Raw genomic sequence first — 22,420 nt, 5'->3', positions numbered from 1 at the left:
CGAAATCGCCGAAAAACGGCCGCATTTGAAGAAAAAGAAAGTGTTGCTTTACTAAGACAATGCACAGTCAGTGAAAACGATGGTAAAAGCCCATGAATTGGGCTTCAAAATGCTTCTTCATCCACCGTATTCTCCAGATTTCCTGTTCTCAGATCTTAAAAGAATGTTCGCTGGAAAGAAATTTTTGTCGAATGAAGAGGTGATCACCAAAACGGAGGCCTATTTTGAAGCAAAAGTCAAATCGTACTACAAAAATGTCATCAAAAGTTGGAGGGGCGCTATAATCAGTCTATCACCCTTGAAGGGAATTATGTTGAATAAAAATGTTAAAGATATGATTTGAGTCGATACAAGAGCCAATGTAGTGTATAAAATATCAGGAAAATAAAGTTTCTCTTTTGTTCCAAGGCCATAAGTGGTGTTATTAATTCCGTCCCGTCCTGAATCATAAGTAATTTGTAACAAAAAAAACTAATTTTGCCAATAAAGTGTGTTAACTATGGTAGGCCAGGGACTTTTCAATTGATATGTTACTTTTTTTAATATACTTTAGTCTCCTTTTTACCAACGAGGGTTTTTCTGGACTGGACCTACAGTTTAACGTGGGCTCCTAACCACGGTCCTTGGCATTAAGCCTACCGATTGGCCAGTGGCCAACTTAGAGGCCATACCAGAAGACCTCCGGTTACTGGCGTGACAGGGATGGTTATTCCTTGTCGGATTCTTCACTGTTGCCTATAAAGACAATTACAATCGCAAACATAAAGTAGATGCATGCCTTAGCAGGATTCGAAACCGCGACTATAGAAACAGTAGAAGGACCGTCCTGTCACACTGACTACTGCCTCCACGAAGCCGGCTAAAATTTGTACTTTCTCACCCTGTCAATGGTGAACATAAATGTGAATGTAACTGATTTCTTCCAACTCAGATTAAATGATAGCGCTATATGCTTTTAGCAGGATGATTTTACGTGCCACATAACGGACCTCGAGATAGATAACATGAAAGTTTTGACGCTATAGTTATCTCTCGCAGAAGTTTGCAGAAGAATTACTGGTTGGTGAATTTCGTGAAGTCACAGTTCTGTGCCATTAAGTTGTAATTGATCGACGGTTAATATAACCCCGAGTCGTCGCTCAAATGGAATTGGTGTCACTGTAAGAAGCCTCACCAGACAAACGATATTATTTTGTCTAAAAATACAACTAAAGAACGATATATACCTTGCATTGATGTGGAAAAACATATTTTACATAGTAAGAAGATAAATACTATGGGTTTTGCTAAAACAAAGAGGAGAATGTAATAAAATTGTAAGAATAATTTCAGATATGTAAGGGATAAATATCAATGCTGTCATTGCAGGCAACATAAAATTAAACACCGCCGAGCAGGATTAAGACAAGACGGAAGTTTCAGTCCATCCCTGTTTCTAATGTTAATAGATAAAATAATGTATGAATTGACAGTTGGAATATGATACTAAGAGAATACAAAACGGTATTGAATAAAAGCAAAGCAGAGCAAGGCATGTATTTAAAATACGAAATACAAAAAATTACAAAATACCAGCGCAGCCTATTAATCAGTAAAAGAAATTCTTTTCATGAACACTTGATCTTTAAATGTATGATCGGAAAAAATCTTGTTAGTGAATAAATACAACCATCTTTCTATAGGTCTTGATGAGCACAAATTTGTGTTAGATGGACTTGTACGGACATGTTTTTCATATTTGGATAGCGTTCAAGATAAGTTTTGCTTTTTTCGTTTAGGAAGCGGACTAACTCTAACTTTATTTTTTATGTCTGTAACCAGCTATTGTCTCTGTTCGCAAAAACCATAAAATCAGCATCATCTTTACTAATACTGCCACTCCTGTTGCTCCTAGGCATTATTTTATGTTTTTTTTTGTAATTAACCTTTAAGGCGTGAATTTTAATATATTTGGCAACCAACGCATTTTTTAACTAGGCTTTATGATTTTATTTATTTCAGGGGACAGTTAAAAAACTTATCAAATTTTCTTTCTAAACTTTGTTTTAGTTGTGATGCAATAATAATAAAATCTCACATTCACAATACTGCGATCAATCTAAATCTGTTCTTACAGGTATTAAAGTAGGCATAAGTTTGCCATAGTCACAAATTACACTTTTAAAAACTAACCAAAGAAAAAGTATTACCAATTATGTATAACACGTATTTTAATTACATTAATTCAAATACTAACACCGGATGGGAGAATCAGAAGAAATAAATATCCAAATTGGAGATATAAAAATAAAAAAAGTAAATTAACTTAAATATTGGGCTATAAAAATGGAAGTAAAGGAAACCAGAAGAAGGAGATGCATTCCAGAATTGGAAAAGCCATGGATTTATGCTTCGCTGTAAATAGTAAACTCATTAAAAATAAAGAAATATGAAACAAAACGAAAATGGTAGTATATAAAACAATATATTGACCAACGCTAACATTCATTTCCTAGACGTGGGTATTGTTAAGGAGGTATAAAAGCTAGTCACAAGACTCTATATTGAATTAGTGGAAGGGTACGTAGAATTGAGCCAACTGAGTTGGTGAGAACACAAGAAAGTAAAGAAAATCTGGGAAGCAACAATGAAAAGGAGAAGGAACAGAGAAATACTGCAGGAGAGAGGAAAAATCGCGTCTGAAAATAGAATACTGAGAATATAAAACAACTGACGGAAACACAAACACACGTACACCACTTAGTGGTACAAAAAATGTCTTTTTTGTATAAAAGTGACGTTAAATTAATGAGTGTTATATTGGCAGAATTATTAAAATAAGGGTTTTGAAAAAGGTGGATTTTAGTCTTGATTGTAATTGTCTTGATAATTCTGTGTGGTTCCGAAACTTGAACCCTGGTACGGTGCCGTCTATAAGCTGGAAGTCTTTCGAGTGCGATGCTTAAAGTAAATTCTACGCGTTTCTCTATGAGATCTTAGTAGCAATTAAGATGCGACTGTACGTCGTAAAAACGCCCCTAATTCGTAGATTCCTAGCAGAAGCAAACAATTTAGCGTATAAGACGGAACATTATATATTTACAATAATTGTGCTAAACTCAAAATTAATTGTTTTTTCAAGAGGGAGGTATTATATCGCACAAGTGATAGGGCCTATAGTATGAGGTTTAAAATGGGAAGACTGGCTAAGGTTTTCGTTTAAATTAGAGTACTATTAAATCGATGGTATATCATCGCCTCTTTCTTAGCATTAAACTACTTAAAGTAAATTTAAAGTTCATGTTTCTACCCCTATCAATTTCATAACTTAATGCATAAATGTTGATTTAAGTAGTGATAAAACACATTTTTGTTTAAAATATTCTATTATAAGAAAAACACATTCCTTCTCTTTCACACGTAGCATTTTAAAGTAGAACACTCCTGCTGCTTGGCCTACTGCTATATGTCCGATTGAGGAACGAATTTTAATACGATAAAAACAAGATAATTATTTTTGCTATATCTAAACGTTATAAAAGGGACTGGAAGGAAAAAAAGTCTGTTAAAGTTAAAATCTGTATTAACCGAATAAGTGTAAATATAACACATACAACATTAAAAACAGCGCACTAACATTTTAAACAATCCATACAAATACAATTGTAACTTGTAGCATAAGGCGTAATAATTTTCGAAATTATTTGATGGATTAGGCACTACGGTATTTAAATAACAGGCTCAATTTTAGGCACTTTTAGAAATATTCTTGATATAGTAATTAGACAATATACACAAGGTGATTTAAATTAAACACTACTAAAATATATATTTAAATACATACATTATATAAAGCTTTGTAAAAATAAGAAAAAAAAACATAGAATTATTGGCACTTGGCATATAAAAACTATTAATATACAAAACGACGATATTATTTGGTTAATAAAAAATAGATCCATCTTCATAAAAAAGCAAAAGAAAAAATAAAAATTTGTTTAGCACCACTTTGAAATAAAGGACACTTTGTCAGCTACTATATTAGGCGTACGTTCTCGGAGGTATAACCTTTCGAAATTTGGATATTTTCTCAAGAGAACTTGAAGGTTTTCATTTGAGATTCTTGCTTGACTGATCGGCTGGTGGTGGTCGTTTTCTTTTCGAACACCTGCTCCGTTGTAGATTTCTTTATCGTTTTCTGTTCCAATACGTCGTCTTTTACAACTGGGGGCTCGTTAATAAATTCGACGTTGGTCGAATAGGCGGACTGGAACTGTTCGTCCGAACTTCCGTTTTTGAATGTCTGAAAGGCGTCGTCTTTAGACGATGAGGTGGTGTAGAATTTATCACTAGAGGAGGTGTACGACGTCTTGGGTTCAGATTTGTAGTATTCATATTTGTAACTGTCTGTGCGATATCCGTCCGGAGTTTTGTAAGTATTTGTGCCATACTCCGACCTGGAGACCCCATCAGAAGAGGCACGATTAGGCATATCAAAAGTAGTTAGTACTGGAGCTTTGAAACTACCACCGTCGTAACCTCTCTGATCAGATTTCAAATACGAGTCAGTTAAGGTCTGATATGAACCAGGCACGGGTTGGGGTGACGCTCCAGTGGATGATCGAGGCGACGTATTGAACGGCTTCGGAGAAGTGTTGATACTGGTTCCGTAAGGTTTGAGAGATTGAAACGTGCTAGTACCAAATGGTGATGGCGTTTTGAACGAGGGTGATTGAGTAACGTTCAGGGTGCGGCTAGGACTTGCCCGACTCCCGTACGTGTCGTAACCTGAGTTGTATGATCCACCGGTTGTTCCATAAATTCCCGAATTTTGTCCGTAGCTGTTCGTACCTCCGTACACCGCCTGGTCCAGATCGTTGATGGCACTTAAGAGATGACTAGGTTTTCGATTACGTTCCAAAGAATTGATTTTATCCGGACTTTCTAAGTGGCTGTAAGTGTCCTGGTAATATTTTGGTTGGTAAGGTGATCTGGATCTGAAAATGGGAGGTCATAATATGTTAAGAAGAGATAGCGAACGAAGGGATTTGTTAGTGCAATCTTACCTGCTACTGTTACATCTGTTAACGTTTTATTCTGAGGCTGTGCATGCAATTGAAATCATATGGTTAATAAAAAGGTGGTTATGTTAGAAAACAAGTAATTTATAGTAGCAAATTTAAAATTGTGTATATTTATTGCTATAACTATTATCCTTGGTTATGTTTAAGTCATTGCACAATTTTAAATTATATTTTATTTATATTTGCACAGCTATTGCGTTTTATTAATATTAACTACATGTTGCAAAAAGCTGTGTAGTACCTATACTAATAATAAACCATACTAGTCAGCCAATACCAAAAAAAAATCTCCAAAATTAATTTATTTTTAACTTTTCAAAAAGAAAACCAAATTACTTAATGAAGTCTTATGTACATTCTTGGTGATATACAATAACAGTGTTTCTAATATTGTAACTATAATCACACTTGAATGCCTGTTAAGTGTAATCAATCTCTTTAATGAAGGCAAACAATTATTTGTCAGTCAATTTATAAAACACTTTTTGTTGATCTTCAAAAATAATTATTTCAATGTTAAAAATAAGAGACATTCAATATACTGAAAAATAGATAGAAGAACAATATACACTTATACAAGTAGAGACAGGCATAGATAATTTAACTCGTTTTTATATACAAACAATCACTGAAGAGTGTTTTCTCGGACTTGACTGGCTAATTCGCTTTTGCATTAACATTTGTGGGTTATGTCTTGTTTTCTTCAGATGGGTTAATCATTTAAAATCGAAATTGCAATCACCAAAACCCTAAGCGATTAAGTCTTAATAAAATATGTGTCTCAGAAGGTTCAACCAATCTAAACAACATTCATGTTCTGAAAGCTCCTGTCGATTGTTTGATCATCAATTCGCTTAATTTTAAGTTTATCGACTCCTAACTTTAAGCTGCGAATTTGATGAAGGGACGCGATAATTTATCTTTATGAATCGACCGTTATATCGTTTAATGAAAAGTGATTTTTATAAGAATATATTTGACATATTTTTTATGAGAAATACATTATCATTAACTGTTTAAGGATATATTTTTTTAGTAAAAAATAGAAATCTGTTTTGAAATAATTGTTAAATAAACGTTAGTAAAACCCTTACGAATTTTGTTAGATATTAATACTTACGCCTATAAATACAGATAAATTAATTCTATTATCAATTTAATCATAAATTAGTTAACAAAGTTAATTCATGATTTAGATCAAAACATTCACTTCTATATTTTATACCAGTGATGAAATGATTTAAACCAATAAATATTATATCTCAAAAGATGTACATTAGATATAATACAGTACTGTGAAAAATATAAAATGAAATATGTCTTTCAATTTTTAAATAATTGTCAATATTTAAAAGATGTTTATATTTAATTGTATTTGATCAAACGTTAAAACAATTATCAATATTATTTGAATGATTCATGTATTCCTGTGGCTAAAAATTAACATATATTGAAAAAAAAAGATTTATTAATTTCAGAAGCTGCTGTAAAGACATATAATAGATATTATTTGTAGAACTCTGTTTGATTAAAGGAAAGTTTATGAAATGTTTGATTAAAAGCTAATAATAGTGTATAAAGTGAGATGCTTGTTTTTTTAAGAAAATTAGTAAAAAAATCTGGTGGATAAATATTAATTTTATCTCAATACTTTATTTGGTCATGTTGCAAGACTTAAACTCTAATATATACTATTAGCGTGCTTAATGTTATTGCTTAAGGCTACATGGGCTAAATATAAATGAAAAATAGATACCATAGTTTCATCTGTAATTTTGTTCACAGTGTTGTAAATGTAATGTACTCAAATATGTATTTTATTTTGTTATCACATTTTTAATGAATTGTTACTAAGACCAACGTATACTGTACCAGAACAATAATGTGTTAGTTTGTCGGTAAAAACATGTAACTATAGACAGGAGCTGTGGTTAAGAAAGAGTTGAACGACACACCTTTTGACTCACCGTATATCCTGCTCAGAGGCGGATCCTCCGTAGCCGTCGGTATCTTCACCAGAAGTTTCATAACCTAAATAAAAGATAATTGACTATGTTGCATGAGACTGTTGGATTGCATAAATACCTTTCAATTTGTATCTGGCTTGTCGAATGGCTGCTAGTTTATTTCGAGCGTCTAGTAGCTCTCGTTCGATCCTTACGACTTCAGATTGTGCGTCTAATTCTTGCGCGATGCCTCCCACCATCTTCTTATTAATAACAAGATATCTAGCGAAAGAATAAGGAGTTTTATAACCCAATATAACTGAAACTATAAATTTTAAAGTGGAAAAAATTACCGTTCTTCTTCGACTTGTTTAGCTTGTTGCGCAGCTCGGACCAAATTATCTGTCGAGCGTATAACAGCATTTCCTGCAGAATGAAGTCTTCTGGTAGCTTCGGTATCACCCTCCGCTTTTACTTTACACGCAACCAAAAGATGAGCGGTTGAACTAGCTACTTGCTTAGCGGCAGCAATCAGTTTATCTTCGCTGCCCAATCCTTGCACTAAGGCATTGGCGCTTTCCACTAGGCTGTGAGTCGCTGCAGCTACCAACCTAGCAGCTGAGATAAGGCCTTCTGACCATTGACCATCATCGGAAGATGATATTGGATACCTATAAAACAAAAATGAAAAAGGAATAAATAAAAAAAAGAAGTTTATACTAGCAAGAATATGGTAAAGTATAAAACCACTAACCTCGACATTTTACCACTATCAATAAGTTCCCGTTGGGCTGCGCTGGCCGCTTTAATAAGCGCTGAAGTGGCAGTTGTGATTGATTTGGCCGCTTCGAGTATCATTTCGTCAAAGTTCATAGACTCAAATCCTGGGTCCTGAGTCTGTAAAAGCCATCAAATTTAGAGTGATAGGCTGTGTAGTGTTTATTATGTCATATTTCGTATTAACATTATAAATTACCAGCATGTTCCTCGATGATAAGTCCCGACTCTATAATAATATGTTTGACTCCTGGGTGCTTTCGAAACAACAACCAAGAATATCAAACATATCTTGTAGCTTTGGGAATGGTTCGCAGTTGTATACGTTTCGGTTAGTAATATACTGTATATAAATCAGTACATACCTTTACAGACTGTCTAGGTCTTAAACTAGCCAGTTTCTTGGCTGCTGCGTCGATAGAGGCGGCAGCACCCAACAGCTCGTTTTCTGCAATGACCGTTGGGTCGTCAGGATCCACCCAATCCGAACCTATATTTTCATCATTATGTTGATTATCAGGGAAAAATACTTAGTTGTACGGATACGAACCTTTTAATCGTTTCGCGATACTGACCAGTTCGGTCACTGATTGTGCAATTTTTCTGGATATGACAGGTAGGGTTTGTTTCAAGTCGGCGGAACCATTACCCTCAAGGATGGTGATAAGCAATTGGTGAAAATCTTTGGCACATTCGTCGCCCGCGTGTAAGGTCTCCTCACGTATCTCATTGGTCTCAGCTAAATTGTAAGCAGCACTTTTGCAGGTAATTAACATGCCTGAGATTGCTTTTCTTGCCAAGTTAGCAGCGGCTGTCGATAAATATCGTTTAGCGATAGTGTTACGATATGGTTAAGTGTATACCAACCAATAATATCATCCTGTCTGTTGCTTATACCAGCAGATACGGCCTTCGCGGTTGCATTTGTAATATTTTTGGTGCAACGAATTAAATCCTCGGCAGTGACAGACTCTTTACAACCTTCACTCAAATATAGAGTCTGAATAAAGAAAAAACATTAGTGTTGGCTAGTTCGTTATTTTATTAAAATGTTTACCCTTCTCTCTTGACCAAGAGCCTCAACAGTTGATTCTAAAGCCCTGGTGCCTCTAGTGTGTTCGTCTTCGACGGCCTTCACCGTTTTTAATAAGGACGTTACGTTAGTTACCATGATCTGGAAGAAGGAAACGAATTAAGAACATTGCTTATCATCTAAACGGTTAAAATCATGCTTTTAGTCAGGACACGGCACATGAAAAGCTTGAAAGATGAGTTAAGAAGATCGGAAACGAAAATACCAAAAAAGAAGGAACACCAAAAATTACACACTGGATCGCTGATACATACCATCAACTTTCAGTTTTCATAACAGATTTATGTATGTTAAGATAATAATAAAACATAGAATCGTTTGCCACACATTTTAATAGAGAATCAAAACTTTCCATACCGATGATAATATTAAAGCTAGAGATAGAAAAATATAAATGTTCTAGAAAAAACCGATATAATATATTAGATCACATAAAAACACATCTAGAAAAACAATCTAGGAAGCATAAACAAGACACTGTGCAATGTCGGACGGCAGATCCACATCTGTCAATCCTTCAGAGTTGATGTTTTCACGGCTATCACTTAGCAACCGAAGCAGTTCCTCTTCTTGGTCGGATATCCACCAATCGGTGTCCGAGTCGAATACCTGTTCAACCAATCAAAACATGTGTTAGCCCACCACCATACAATTCAAAGGATGTGTTTTTAGTATACTCCAGAATGTTAGCTGTTAAGAGTAGTGTATTTGGTGGACTTCAAATAACTGATTTGCACATGTTTTGATTGGTGTCTTGGTTAAAAGCGTGGACGATTTACTTATTAGGATTTGGGATCATTATTTAAAGTCCACCCAAAAAATGTTATTTTAACAGGTATATATGTTAGTTGTTTGAGGTACGAAGCTTATGGCCTACCTTGGCACTGTCTTTCAGATGAGCCATGGTTGGGTCGTTGATGGGTTTACCACTTGCTGCTTTAGTTGCGTGAATTAGGTCACCTAAAGCACTAGCTACGTCTCTAACAGCGTTGATAAGCATGACTTGAGAATCTGGATTATCAGATCCTAAGCTGGCTGCTCCGAATTTGACAACTTCAGCAAGTTTCACTGGAAATTGGAATTATAATTCAGAATACAAGTTAACTTGGCAGTTAATTAATTTTTACCGATAGTGGCAACGGAATTTTGAGCAGCGACAGCTAATTGTTCTTGAGAACTAGCAGCACCTGCCACTAATGTCTTGGTATCCTCTACCAGAGCCTTAGCAGTTTTTAGAATATTTTCACGATGATCTGCAAATGACTCTTCTTCATTTTCTGGATTTAGATTACCAGCGGTGGCAAACATGATAGTGGTTTCCAGATCTCCAATGATACCAGATACCGTGGAGGCTGCATTTATACAAGCTTGTGTTCCTGTGAAATCAAATTTATAAGATTTGTTTAATAATTGTCAATTTTAAAAGGTATACCTTTAGATCCGCTTTGTAGAGTTGCCAGAACTCTGGAGACTTTTTCGGTGACATTTCTGGAACAATCTCCCACTTCTCGTAGGATTATATCATCTTTGGCAATGAGGCATTGTCCGCTAGCTTGCACCAGTTCGACACAAGCACCGCCTAGTTGTTGAACGACTTCCTTGAGTCTCAAACCGATTTCAGCATTAGTTGCGGAAGCAGCAGCTCCGATACTGTCGTTAGACAATTGAGTATATTTGTGCGCTAATTTGGCACTTAGGCTGGCCAGTTCTTGACTATCAATCGCAGCTTTAGTAGCCATTTCACCTAAGAAAATTATATTTGATAAAACTTATCTCGTGTACTTATATATTGGCTTACTTACCAGCAATTTTAGCAACATCTTTAGCACATTCCACCATGCGGGTTTGATAATCTACATAACCTTCATTATCGGAGATAATAAGAGACGCTCTATGATCTGTCAGACGAGTCATGGCTCTGGTCAAATTATCCACCACACTGGATACTTTGCCGCTTTGTGTAGATATCACTTCAAGGGACTGAACTAGTTCCTGTATAGCTACTTTGGCAAAATCAGCGGTTTCATCAATATCCGGATGAACTTTAACGGCCTATAAATCCAGAAAATGTTACCAATATTGAAGCAGCTATGGCAATATCAAGATAACAACCTTGGGATTTCCTCCACAATCTTTAGAGGCGTAGACTAACTGCAGAGTACTTTCGGTGACGGATTTGGCCTGATTTAGAAGCTGTTCCTGTTGTTTGGAGTTCGTCATGTTAGAAGCGGCCCCGATAGTGTTCAGTACCAAGGGTTCGAAATATTGTAACATTTGACTGAGGGTGTGGCCGATGTTTTCTGCTTCGAATTTGGCGGCACTTCTTAAAGGTTCGATAGTGTCGGTCAAGCTAGCAGCAGCCCTGGAAAGAGTTTATTGATAAGATACTCTGATTGAATTTTTGTATCCAAAAATTCAATTCATTCTTTCGTAAGATTGTCTGAAATGTTTACATAATATTACGTTGTAACAAGAGATTGTATGTGTTTTATTCCGAAGTTTCAACCAAGAAGGAAAATTCCAAGCGTTTCGGTTTGACGTACGGTAGCTATGGACGATTATTTAGAGTAATGTACCTGTTGACTTGCTGACTGAATGCGGAGAGAGTAGCATTACGCCTTGGTTGGAGAGATTGAGATACAGCATCCATATAGGCAGCGTCAAGAGTTTTGAGATGATTAGTAAGAACTTGGGCCGCTTGTTCAGTTTCTATTTGACCAGGAGCACTAGTTCTGTAAAATAGGAATATTTAATGCATTAAGTAAAAAAAATAAAAACAACGATTACCTGATATTAACGACTAATTGTTTCATTGTATCAGATACATCTTTTGAAGATTTAGCAAATTGTTGCCAAGTGGATGGGTCCTTGGGCATGACAATTAAATTTTTAGCGCTTGAAATAACCGAGCATGAGCTGTCAATCAAGCGATTGCCCGCGCTTATTACGGGCTTCTGAGCTTCGAGAGCTTGCGCCGATATTTTAGCCGGAATCGAGACAAATTCACTGGAGCTGGCATAGACACATAGATCTTCAACGGCTTCCAAAAGAGGTTTTGTTGCTTCGGCACATCTTCGCCTATTCTCTCCCGAATAATCATTGTCCAGAGCTTTTATTTCTTTAACTAACGCAGAGGTGGAGTTGGCAACGGCCTTAGCACTCTGTACAAACTGTCTTTTAGCCACAGGATTGGTTGTTTTTGAACTGGCAGTTCTGCATGAGTTGCACAAAGCACTTGTATGTTTAGCAATAATTGTGGCTGCTTCTAAAACTTGCTTTTGGGGACTGGTAGGATTAGAGAGAGCTTCACAACCTCGTTTAATTGCTTGGGATGCGCGAGCGAACTGGGCTTGGTCCACTAATCCAGGACGACCGGCAGTGGATGTACTATCTGAGGCTCCCACCTATAAATAAGCGAGATTAAACAAAACAATCTTTGATTAATTAGCATTCATTATTTACCAAATATGCCATTTGAGCGGTTGTCTCTACTAAAGAACAGATAGTTCCACTGACACTTTTTACGTGTTCGGTAAATTTCTCATGTTCAGAGTTTCGAGCAGTTTGGGTCATGCCAGAGAGTGCTTCTCCTAAAACTTTACTCTTGTCAATAACCTGATCTAAAGATTCAAAGTAAGAAGATTCGTTAATGGGTTCACTAGGTTTTTCTAGCAAATATCTCATGGCCTGGATTTTTCTGATGGCGTTGTCACATTCTGTTTGTCCTGGGGCAGCTGATGTACAGACATTCACTAAGTGATTGATACTTTCCGTAACCGCCCTGGATAATTTTCACATGGTTAATTTAAGTTAAGAGGATTTTGAAATTGTTTACCTTGCTGCTACAGCCAGTTGATTTTTTCCATTGGGAAGATTTGGATCAGCCGATAAGGATTTGGCAGTGGTTAATAAAGTGCTAGATGATGTTGATACATTTTTTAATGAATGCACCATTTGTCCGCGAACGGACGCTTCACTTGTTTGCCCAGCCATCTCCATCGAGACTTGTAGAAGTCCATGGAAGGCAGATGAGAAATCTTTCGAGGAAGAAGCTAATTGTACTGGGCTGTGAACTGAATGAACAACTCCGGCACTGGCTTGATCCAAATTAGCTGCAGCTGTAGTTAATTCCTGCTGTAATTCACCATATGATTTGTTTGTGGGAGGAAAGCTTTCTGTATCGAGAGTAGAGGACCAGTCGATAATGTTCGTAATAGCAGAGTCCACATCTTTTTGCCCGGGAAGGCAATTTACCGCTCGTTGAATAGCAGCATTAACTTCTTTCGCTGCCTTTTGTAAGACGGGAGATGTATCTACTACATGAAGACTACGTTGCGACACTTCTAGTAATTTAGTTGAGTGATGGAGTACTTCTTGGCCTATAATATTAAATTTCATTACACCTTGAAGAAAAAGTTGAAATATAAATCAACGTACCAGCATGGATAATTGTTCTTTGGACATCGGGGTTATCGCTGGTAGCAGCAATACACCTTACAGCTCCTGTAAAGTTCCTCAAGCTATGAGCCGTATCTCTGGCTGCTTGGGAGTTATACATTTCGTTACCTTGCGCTGTGGCGCTCAGTAGTTGAGCGACCTTTAATAAAAAATAAATTTATGAAAAAACAATGGTGGTATTATCAAAAACTTTACGTACACCCTGGTTTATTAATTTTCCATTATTAATCAACTGATGTACACCTTTCTCTGTAGAATCTCCAGGGAGTGGATATAATCGATGAGCTTCTAAAGCTCGTTCGAACTCTCGTAGTTCGTCTTGAAGATCTTCAATCAATTGTGCAGCAGCATCCATTCCCAATCCTTGTAACATCAACAAATTAACTAAATAAATGTCCAAATGTTGAAACAACTCATGTTATTACCTTGGCATGCTGGTTTAGCTCTGCTAATAGCATTTCTCAATTCATTCAAATCACTATTAAGTTGATGACTAGTGAGCGATAATTGTTCTGTGATTGACTGATCTGTTAAAGTTGGTAGTACTGTGCGAGAAGTTTGTGCAAATTGAGTGGCTGGCTAAAATCAGTTTAAAATCATAATTACGAAACCCAGCAAACATTTTGTACGAAATACTTACGTGCAAGAAGACCTCAGCGACGTACATGAGTTCGCTTTGGGCATTAGTATCTCCGGGATTAGCTTCGTTAGCTTTAATCGATTCTACTAGAGGCCGAATCTGCTCTGTTAGATCGTGCGTATCTTGAAGAAGCGTTTCTCGCGTTTGAATATTTGGATTATGTGGATGGGTTGCATGTGCAGCTGTGATACATTGGCTAGCTGATGATACGGCCTTACGGGCACATAGTTGAACTCGATCGACTAACTTTGATCGTAGGGCCGGTGTTGTCGCCGCAACTATAGTTACATCCCTGAGATCTTCGGCAGTCCGCCTAAGTTGATCTTGGAATCTGATTTCGTTGGGGTTTGTAGCGCATTGGCGTGCAGCTTCAACCTAATGGACAAAGTTAAATACCTTAAATTATATTACTCATATACCCACCATTTTTGCTGTGGCATCAGCCAGTGTTTTTGCAGCAGCCAATAAACGTCTTTGAATATCCGAATCAGGAAGATTCTCGGCCTCTCCTTTGATGCTCTGGATCAACTGAGCCGTTGCATTGCCAAGCCTTCGAGCTTGACGTACCATTTCATTTGGATCACCGGTGGCTGCCGATATTTTATCGGTAGCCGTGTAAATTTCTTCTACACTGTGCTCTTGGATTGACTCTTTGGCTTTTTCTCTTGACGCAAGCTTGATGTGGCTTAAAAGAGCATTAAGTGACCTAGATACGTCAGCTGCTGCATCCTTCAATTGGTCATTGAGTTCTTCATTGGGACTTGCTTCATTACAGATGTGTACTAGGTTTTCCACTGCTTTAGCAACTTCGCGAACTGCTCCAGTGAGTTGTTCTTGGCAAGCTGGTGAGTGAATGGTGGGAGCTACGACTTTAGCGCAAGCTACCAGCTGAGATGTAGCTAGTGCACATTGTGTGGCAGCACCAATAACTCTTAAAAGTAAGTTAAAATTGTTAATATTTCTCAATTTATATAACATATTTTTACCTGTTTTGCATTTGCTGATCCTCACAAGTCGAGGCAATATTCTTGGCCTTTAATACCAAAGCGGCAGTGGTATTTGCGACACCCTTCGCTAAAGACATCAACATATCCTGCATCTCCTTGTTCTCAACAGTATCCTCGCCAATACTAGCCAGTACTTGAGTACTAGCCTCACCAACTCTATACGCTGCGTTGATAATATTATGTTTAGGCTGAAAAATCAAACAATAAAATACGTTATGTATATATTAATTGAGAAACCTGAAGCACACACCTCTTTGGATTCAGGTTCTGCTGCCTTTAGAAGATCACTGAATGCGGTGCATAACTTCCTGGTAGCATCCAAAAGTCGTTCACCGACATTCTGATCATCGGAGAAGGCAATGATCTTCTTGACTTCTTTGGTCATCTCTGGAAGATTGCTGCCGATGGTTGTTACCGCCGCACCGACAGCATGATGATCTACTTCATCTTGAGGGCCGGATGTAAGTTGTACCACCTAAGTAAAAATTCCAACAATAAAAAAGAATAAGTTCGTTCTAAATCTAATGTACCTGAGCAGTGGCGGCGTTCATAGCGGCAATTTGGCTTCCGACGTTTTGTTTGCTGGTATCCAAGGTAACTTGTTTCCATTTCTTAGCCGCTGCGTCTGTACCAATTTCCGGAAAACGTGCCTGAGTTTCCAGCTCGATTTCTGATTGTTTGATTTTCGTATGCGTGGCTTCGATAGTTGATATTAAAGCTTTTTGTGGTTCTGTCAATACGGATGTAATTCTTGTCTGTTGATAGGACTAAAAGATGAAACACAAATAGTAAATAAATAAAACTAAAAATAAAATTAGGCACAAATCTACAAAGGAACTTTAAAGCATTTTTAATGGATGAAGGAAATTAATATAGAGTAACAACAAAAGCTGTGAAAATAAGTTATGTACCTACTCGATCACCCGATCCTAGGTACAGACATGGAAAAAAGGAGAATTGTGGTTAGTTTATGATGCATATATGTTAATAGAAGTACAGAGGGGTTAGCTTCGATTTTAGAACCAAATCTCTTACCGTCACGGGAGGTGTATGGGCAAGATTTACTTGCCCACTCACCATAGTCTGTTGGGGCCCACCCATTGAACCAACACTAAATTGTTTCTCTCCTAAATATAATAACAACAGTAAACATAACAAAAAAAACTAAAATAATATTAATTGTAATAAGATTATTTTTGATTTGCAGATTGTAATTTGAAATAATGTAAATATTATGAACAAAATTACACCAATAATAACCTAAACCTACCAATATCTCCAGCTCTCATGACAGCGGGTTTGGCTACAGAGTGTGTGTCCAGTTTACCGATTTTGTTCGTTTCATGTTGCACAAATGAAGCTCTAAAATAATAAAATTTTAACTTGATAGTCACAAGAAATTATACACTTACTTATGTGGAGCGACATTCTCCTCAAACATAGTTGATCCTTCATCACCATCGATACCAAAATGATCTTTGGCTTGTTTTTTCTTCAGAATAATATCTATGTACCCGGCAATGATTTGCTGAATTTGCTCGGCATCAGTTGTTTGGACTGAATAATATTGGTCTGAGTAATCACCAAAATCTAATGTAAAGGTATTCGGTGAAGCACCCCATCTTCTGACAGTCGTCAGAGGCCACGTCTGTAAAGTTTCTTTGGTTTTCTCGTCTAGTCTGAGTACCGATTCCTTGGTAACGCCCAGAAGCCGAGGTACCAATTTGTTTTTGCCTTTCATTTTTTCCTTTACTAGGAAAAATGTAACGCCATAAGTAGGCAGTGATCGAGCCGTCTTGGTGTATTTCACTTTGGCATCCAGTTCCGATAGCCCAGTACATTTTTTATGCTCCTGAAAGACCTTTTTTTCGATGCTTTTAATTTTTGTATATGATTGGGGCAGGAATTCTTTTAATCTGAAAAAAAAAATGGAGGTTTAAGTGTGTCTAGTGTCTAGTATCAAAAGTACTCTTACTCTAAAAATCCTGGTTTATGTTTAACTTCTATGTGATCGCCGAACTGAATCTGACACTGGATGCCGGCAAACTCACAGGCTTTTTCCTGGGTAATGGGATGGGTGCCGTTAAGGATAGCGTCTCTAGCCTGTACGTATAAAAGATTCAATTGCACTGGATCTCTGGAGTCGATGTTCTGATCAGAGAAGAAGAACTTCCTGCGCAACAGCACCGTTTCGTTCTCGTCGATGCCTTGTTCGCGCAGCGTCTTCGAAGGATCCAACCAGTTGACATCGTCATCGGTATGTAGCTTCTTGCGCAGTTGTTCCATCTTAGCGTCCCTCTCTCGGTCCTCGCGTTTTTTCTTCAGCGTCAGCGTGCCGAAATTTTTATTCTCGATATTCTCCATATTCTCGAGGTCTTCCATAACAAGGGAGTATTCATCGTGATTCGTAATGCCGAGCTTGGTGCATATCACCACCATCAAGTTGGCAACAATCTGGGAATCGTCTACTTTTAGCGTCTTGGTCGTTCCTGTAACGTATCTGGATAAGTTCGGGATTCTTATTAATATATATCTTTGACTAACCATCTAAGGTTTTAACTCTTAGATTACGGTGCTTCTTGCGATATTCCACTATATCTCCATTTCGAAGTAAGTAGTACTCCAAAGTTCTCCCAGCCTCCAACCAAACGCCAGCCTTGTTCTCCTCCGACGTGTCCGTTAGGAATAGTCCAAATTCGGTTGCTGGAAATAGAAAAGGGCTAGTTCTCTCTCAGGATAACGTGGTGGGGGGATGATACTCACGTTGTCCTTTTGCTTCGGCGCATTTTTCTCGGATAATGCGACAAGCGTCGTGAACGGTGGTCGATGAGCTGAACACGATTGTTTTCGTGACATTGCTGTCGACGATGTTGATTCGCAGTGACAGTGACATTATCGTTGTTTAACCTTATCCTACAACAAAAACGATAACATACATTTTTTTGTCTAAGGAAAACCCGTAACTTCTTATGTTAAAGATGATTCGAAAGTGTTTCTCCCGTTAGACCCATTTGTTGTAGTTCTTGCGGGACGACACTGATGATTTAAGCGGGGATTCTGGGTAACCAGGCAACGTCGGGCGCCGATACGGCGTCGTTGGCGTCCCAATGGCCCCGATCGATCCGAACGCCACGTGGTTAAGGGAGAGGACTAACTGCACGAGGCCACTTTATCAATTTAGGTTCGTTACAGATTCATGTAATTTGTTCTAATAACTTTATTATTCTAATAAACACCAAACATGTGGATTTGTAAGGATGGGTGAAGTTAGTTTTTAACATCTTTTTTAATACTTACAGAATATTTATTGCGATTTAATCACCAAAAAAAGAAAATTATTTATTACTACACGACACATATTAACTATCTCATCATTCAACGATAAACTGAACTCTAAATAACCATCATAAGCCACAGTGAATGGTGAATACGCATATAAATTTATTTTTGCGGTTGAACTATCAAATTCTTTGGTTGGAATTAAAAAAAGCTCGCTGATAATGAAAATAACGGAAGCCAACGATGAAACCACGATGAACGGGACCATGTCCCAGTTAATCTTCTTAGTTACACCCCACGCCCTAACAAGTAGGTCATAGGTTCGCGTGGTGCGGACGATCCCCGCCCCGTCGCATCCCATCAAGTGGGATTTTCAAAGCGTTTTCCACTGGCCCTTTAATGTTTTCTCTTGGTCGAAGGGCACGAAACGTCAACCTATTCGTTGATGTCATCGAACTTTGGACGGTCTTCGGTTTCGCTTTACCGGCTGGGGTTAATCGAGTAGCGGATGATGGACATTAATTGGAGGAAAAATCTATATTAAAAATCCTCGGACGGCGAATTTTACGAGTGTTTACATTGGGACAGATTATTTTATGAAGCGACAATAAAAATAAAACGGTTTTAAAGACGTCTCCGGTTTAAATTGAAAATGTGCATTTACAAATTTTAATTACCCACAGTAGTAAGCATCTATTTATATAATTTTACTACTGGGCATTACGCGTCAGCTAAAAATAAGCCTCTATTACTGAACCGGCTGTGTAGCGGCATTTCCTGGGCCACCGTACTCGTTGCACGAAAATTACAAAATTGACAACGTTTTTCCAGATCCCTTAACGTCCCCGTAATCATATCCGACCTTATGCGGTTTGATTGCCGAAAAATATAAAATTTTGCGTCACCAATCACCGGTTCAATTCTTGATTTGCATCTTTATGCGTCGACAAATAAAATGCGTCCCTTATCGCTTGCGGACCTACCTCTTCCCATCTCCCACCGCTAATCGGCCAAATGTGTTTGGTTCACGGTCCGTCGAGCTGTCGAAAGTGACAGTTCTATCGCGACCTACCCGGATGGCGATGTTTAATCGTGATGGGTTACGTCACACGGACAAAGGCGATTTTGCATACTATTATTAAAAACGACGATATTTCACCGGGTCACTGAGGATAAACCTTGCAATCATACGAATATGGCAAGGCCATAGCGATTGTGATTATCCATATATATATATATATATATATATATATATATATATATATATATATATATATATATATATATATATATATATATATATATATATATATATATAAATCCAAATTAAAGTTATAACAAATCCGGAAAACCCCCATATATTATGTTGATCTAGTTGTGTTCGTATCTGTGTTATTTTATACTGGATTGGTATATTTAATGTTTGATAAGTTATTAAATTGGATAAAACCAATATATTTGTTTACGCATTAATGTGTAAATAAAGATGAGGTATTATTTTACTATTACTTATAATTAGTACAAAACTATTTTATCTAAAATATAAATAAATTTTATTTAATGTAAAGAAAGTTTCTAAATAAAACTACTTCAAATGTTGGTTAATATTTGGACGCTTGATAGATTAAAACTAAAAATCGAGAAATGCAGAGCAAAATAATTTTTTTGTTTTATAAATTGGGCATAGGTGAAAGGTTCTATAGTGGGCTAACACATACAAGATATGCCGATGCATGCTTGAAAACTTGCACATCTTATGATCGAAACACCAAAGAGCCAATACTTGGCAAAAATACAGACAACCCTAACAATACACGTATAGTATAAGATGAGGGACTTACAAAACCATCTCGGCTAGTACAAAAACTGTTATCACCAAACTGCCCTATTCTACTACTTGCATCTAAGGGACGGAACAACCCTTAGAGCTCGGATAACCGAACAGAACACTCGCCGACCACGGAATGATGCTAAACTTGATCACACGTCGGGGTGATGGACTTTTCTAGGGACCCCGTGGACGGAAAATCCCCCCATTGGTCGCGGATAAGGGTGGGGGATGCGCGTGGTGGTGGAAACAGTGGAAGAACCGTGATTGGTTGGAGATCAGCGGCGCCAGTTTGGCGGGACACTTGAATTCACCCCGAGACGATGAAAACAAGCCGGCCCGGGCTGGGGGGTGTGGGGGTGGCAGTCGCGGGGGACGGTATCCCACGGGGCGGGAGACGTAAAAGTTCGCGAAGAATTTTTCGGCAAAAAGTTACAAACAATACTTGCGTAGTTTTTCGCGTTTTGTAACTGAAGTAGTATCATTTTTTCCCATGTATCTTGTCTAGAGTCAAAGTCTTTGCTCTTTGGTATTTGTAATAGAAAAATTAATTGAACTAAACTTAGTGCCAATCATCTTTGCCAAAGCTCGATGATATATAATATAAATAGGGTTAGTTTATCTATAATTATTTTAGGTATGTATAATTGTAATTTTTCATTAATTTAAGTTTAAAAGAAAATCGTTAAAAATTAATAGACAATTAAATCTGTAATCTTATCTTATTAATCTAAGGATAATTTTATCTTTTTAAAAGCTTATTACTGATTAATTTGATATAATATATTATTGTATTTAAATATGTAAGGAAATACTATAGTGGGCTAATACAGGAAATATAAGAGACGTATGAAGGTAATGATAAATTAATATGATATACAATTTTGGATTGAAATTAATATTAAATAATTTTTTTACTTTGGGCCAATTTATAAGACGTATAACTAACATAAACTGCTAATGTTGTTTTCATATAAGTGTCCCAAGTCTTAAATTGTTACAATTATATTAATTAGTGTCTTTACATATTGCTGTATTGAAAAAAACAATACTATAGTGAGCTAATATTTCCGTAAGAAAATATATTTGTTAACTATTAAAAACACTGTGATGTTTTAAAACAGACTTGATTATAACATTATTTCTAATTTAAAATAGCAGTGATGTATATTTAACACACGAAAAATAATCGATCAAATTTAGACGAATGTACAAGGTTAATATTGCATTAATATAGGATGTAGATTAAATGAGTAGTAGAGATAGCCAACCTATAATATTCTACAATGTAGAGTTTTTTATCATTCTTTAATTTTTGGGCTATTTTTTATAATTAGTAACTTAAACTGTTTATGCTGTTTTCACATAAGTGACCTAAAATTTAAGTTGTTATAATTATGTCAATTAGTGACAGTATAAACATATAGCTATATTGAAATAAGCAGTACTATGGTGGGCTAATATTTCTGTAACAAATAATATATTTTAAGTACTAAAAATACCGATATTATAAAACAGATGTAATCATAATATTATCTCTAATTTAAAATAACAGTGTTGCATATTTAACACGCGAAATATAATCGAAAACCAAATTAGACGTATGTAGAAGTTTCATATTGTATTAATATAGGATGTAGACTAAAGGAGCAGTAAATGTATCAAACCTGTAATCTTCGACTAATGCAAAGCATTTTTAATATCTTTTGATTTCAGAGCAATTTTTATAATTAGTAAATTAAATTGTTTATATACTGTTTGATATTATGTATTGGGCCAATATTTTCGTAAGAAGTGATATTTGTTAAGTATTAAAAACACTGTAATATTTTCAAACAGATTTTATAATAATATTATCTCTAATTTAAAATACCACAGTTGCATATTTAAGATACGAAAAATAATTGAAAATCAAATTTATACATATGAAGAAGGATAATATTGTATTAACATGAAAAATAAATGAAAATAAAGTAGATGTAGTAACAATTAAAATTTTTCTGCCAATGTATACTTATTATTTAAACCAATATTTTGGATCTATTTTATTAGATATAAAAGAGCATCATAGAACACGTGTATTACAGAAGTACATTAAAGTATTTGTACTCCAGTGTTTCACAGTTTTACATATAAAACATATATATTTTAATCATTTGAAGTGTTATAATAATATTAATTTGTGGTACATTATGTTGTTTTATTAAAATAAATAAAGACCATTTCAGTGGGTTAATGTTTTTTTTTATAATAAACCATCTGTTATCAAATGACACTAAAAATGCGTTGCGCTTACTAAAACAGAGCGGATGTTATTTAGTATAAAGTC

At 36.3% G+C, this 22,420-nt stretch overlaps 1 protein-coding gene across 4 annotated transcripts in view; it reads right to left on the bottom strand.

The window, feature by feature from the left end:
* Nucleotides 1–3,544: 3,544 nt before the first annotated feature.
* Nucleotides 3,545–22,420, bottom strand: part of rhea (Talin_middle and talin-RS domain-containing protein rhea) — a 47,081-nt gene continuing 28,205 nt past the window's right edge. Inside the window, exons 2-34 of one of the 4 annotated variants that reach the window (XM_076402376.1) lie at nt 17,748–17,897; nt 17,529–17,687; nt 16,960–17,473; nt 16,397–16,900; nt 16,255–16,346; nt 16,020–16,111; nt 15,515–15,751; nt 15,235–15,459; nt 14,964–15,172; nt 14,401–14,908; nt 13,978–14,352; nt 13,763–13,916; nt 13,537–13,700; nt 13,317–13,476; nt 12,715–13,258; nt 12,342–12,660; nt 11,667–12,283; nt 11,456–11,611; nt 10,992–11,241; nt 10,682–10,931; nt 10,312–10,623; nt 10,007–10,255; nt 9,757–9,947; nt 8,844–8,960; nt 8,654–8,786; nt 8,337–8,597; nt 8,152–8,276; nt 7,764–7,906; nt 7,363–7,680; nt 7,149–7,291; nt 7,031–7,094; nt 5,046–5,082; nt 3,545–4,976 (exon numbers count right to left, since the gene is read on the bottom strand). In XM_076402376.1, coding sequence (XP_076258491.1) covers nt 5,064–5,082; nt 7,031–7,094; nt 7,149–7,291; nt 7,363–7,680; nt 7,764–7,906; nt 8,152–8,276; nt 8,337–8,597; nt 8,654–8,786; nt 8,844–8,960; nt 9,757–9,947; nt 10,007–10,255; nt 10,312–10,623; nt 10,682–10,931; nt 10,992–11,241; nt 11,456–11,611; nt 11,667–12,283; nt 12,342–12,660; nt 12,715–13,258; nt 13,317–13,476; nt 13,537–13,700; nt 13,763–13,916; nt 13,978–14,352; nt 14,401–14,908; nt 14,964–15,172; nt 15,235–15,459; nt 15,515–15,751; nt 16,020–16,111; nt 16,255–16,346; nt 16,397–16,900; nt 16,960–17,473; nt 17,529–17,687; nt 17,748–17,877 — 7,734 coding nt within the window. In that variant the 5' untranslated portion in view covers nt 17,878–17,897 and the 3' untranslated portion in view covers nt 3,545–4,976; nt 5,046–5,063. Of the gene's footprint in view, nt 4,977–5,045; nt 5,083–7,018; nt 7,095–7,148; nt 7,292–7,362; nt 7,681–7,763; nt 7,907–8,151; nt 8,277–8,336; nt 8,598–8,653; nt 8,787–8,843; nt 8,961–9,756; nt 9,948–10,006; nt 10,256–10,311; nt 10,624–10,681; nt 10,932–10,991; nt 11,242–11,455; nt 11,612–11,666; nt 12,284–12,341; nt 12,661–12,714; nt 13,259–13,316; nt 13,477–13,536; nt 13,701–13,762; nt 13,917–13,977; nt 14,353–14,400; nt 14,909–14,963; nt 15,173–15,234; nt 15,460–15,514; nt 15,752–16,019; nt 16,112–16,254; nt 16,347–16,396; nt 16,901–16,959; nt 17,474–17,528; nt 17,688–17,747; nt 17,898–18,281; nt 18,377–22,420 lie in introns of those variants that run through there. The other 3 variants (XM_076402375.1, XM_076402377.1, XM_076402374.1) reach the window with 3 other exon arrangements.

The sequence above is a fragment of the Rhynchophorus ferrugineus genome, unplaced genomic scaffold (assembly GCF_030347505.1).
Source record: "Rhynchophorus ferrugineus isolate W39M unplaced genomic scaffold, kcgeb_rfMv2 rfM4, whole genome shotgun sequence".
Taxonomy (NCBI): Eukaryota; Metazoa; Arthropoda; class Insecta; order Coleoptera; family Curculionidae; genus Rhynchophorus; species Rhynchophorus ferrugineus.
The sequence above is the reverse complement of the archived record's forward strand: the minus strand, read 5'-3'. Positions and strand labels throughout refer to the sequence as shown.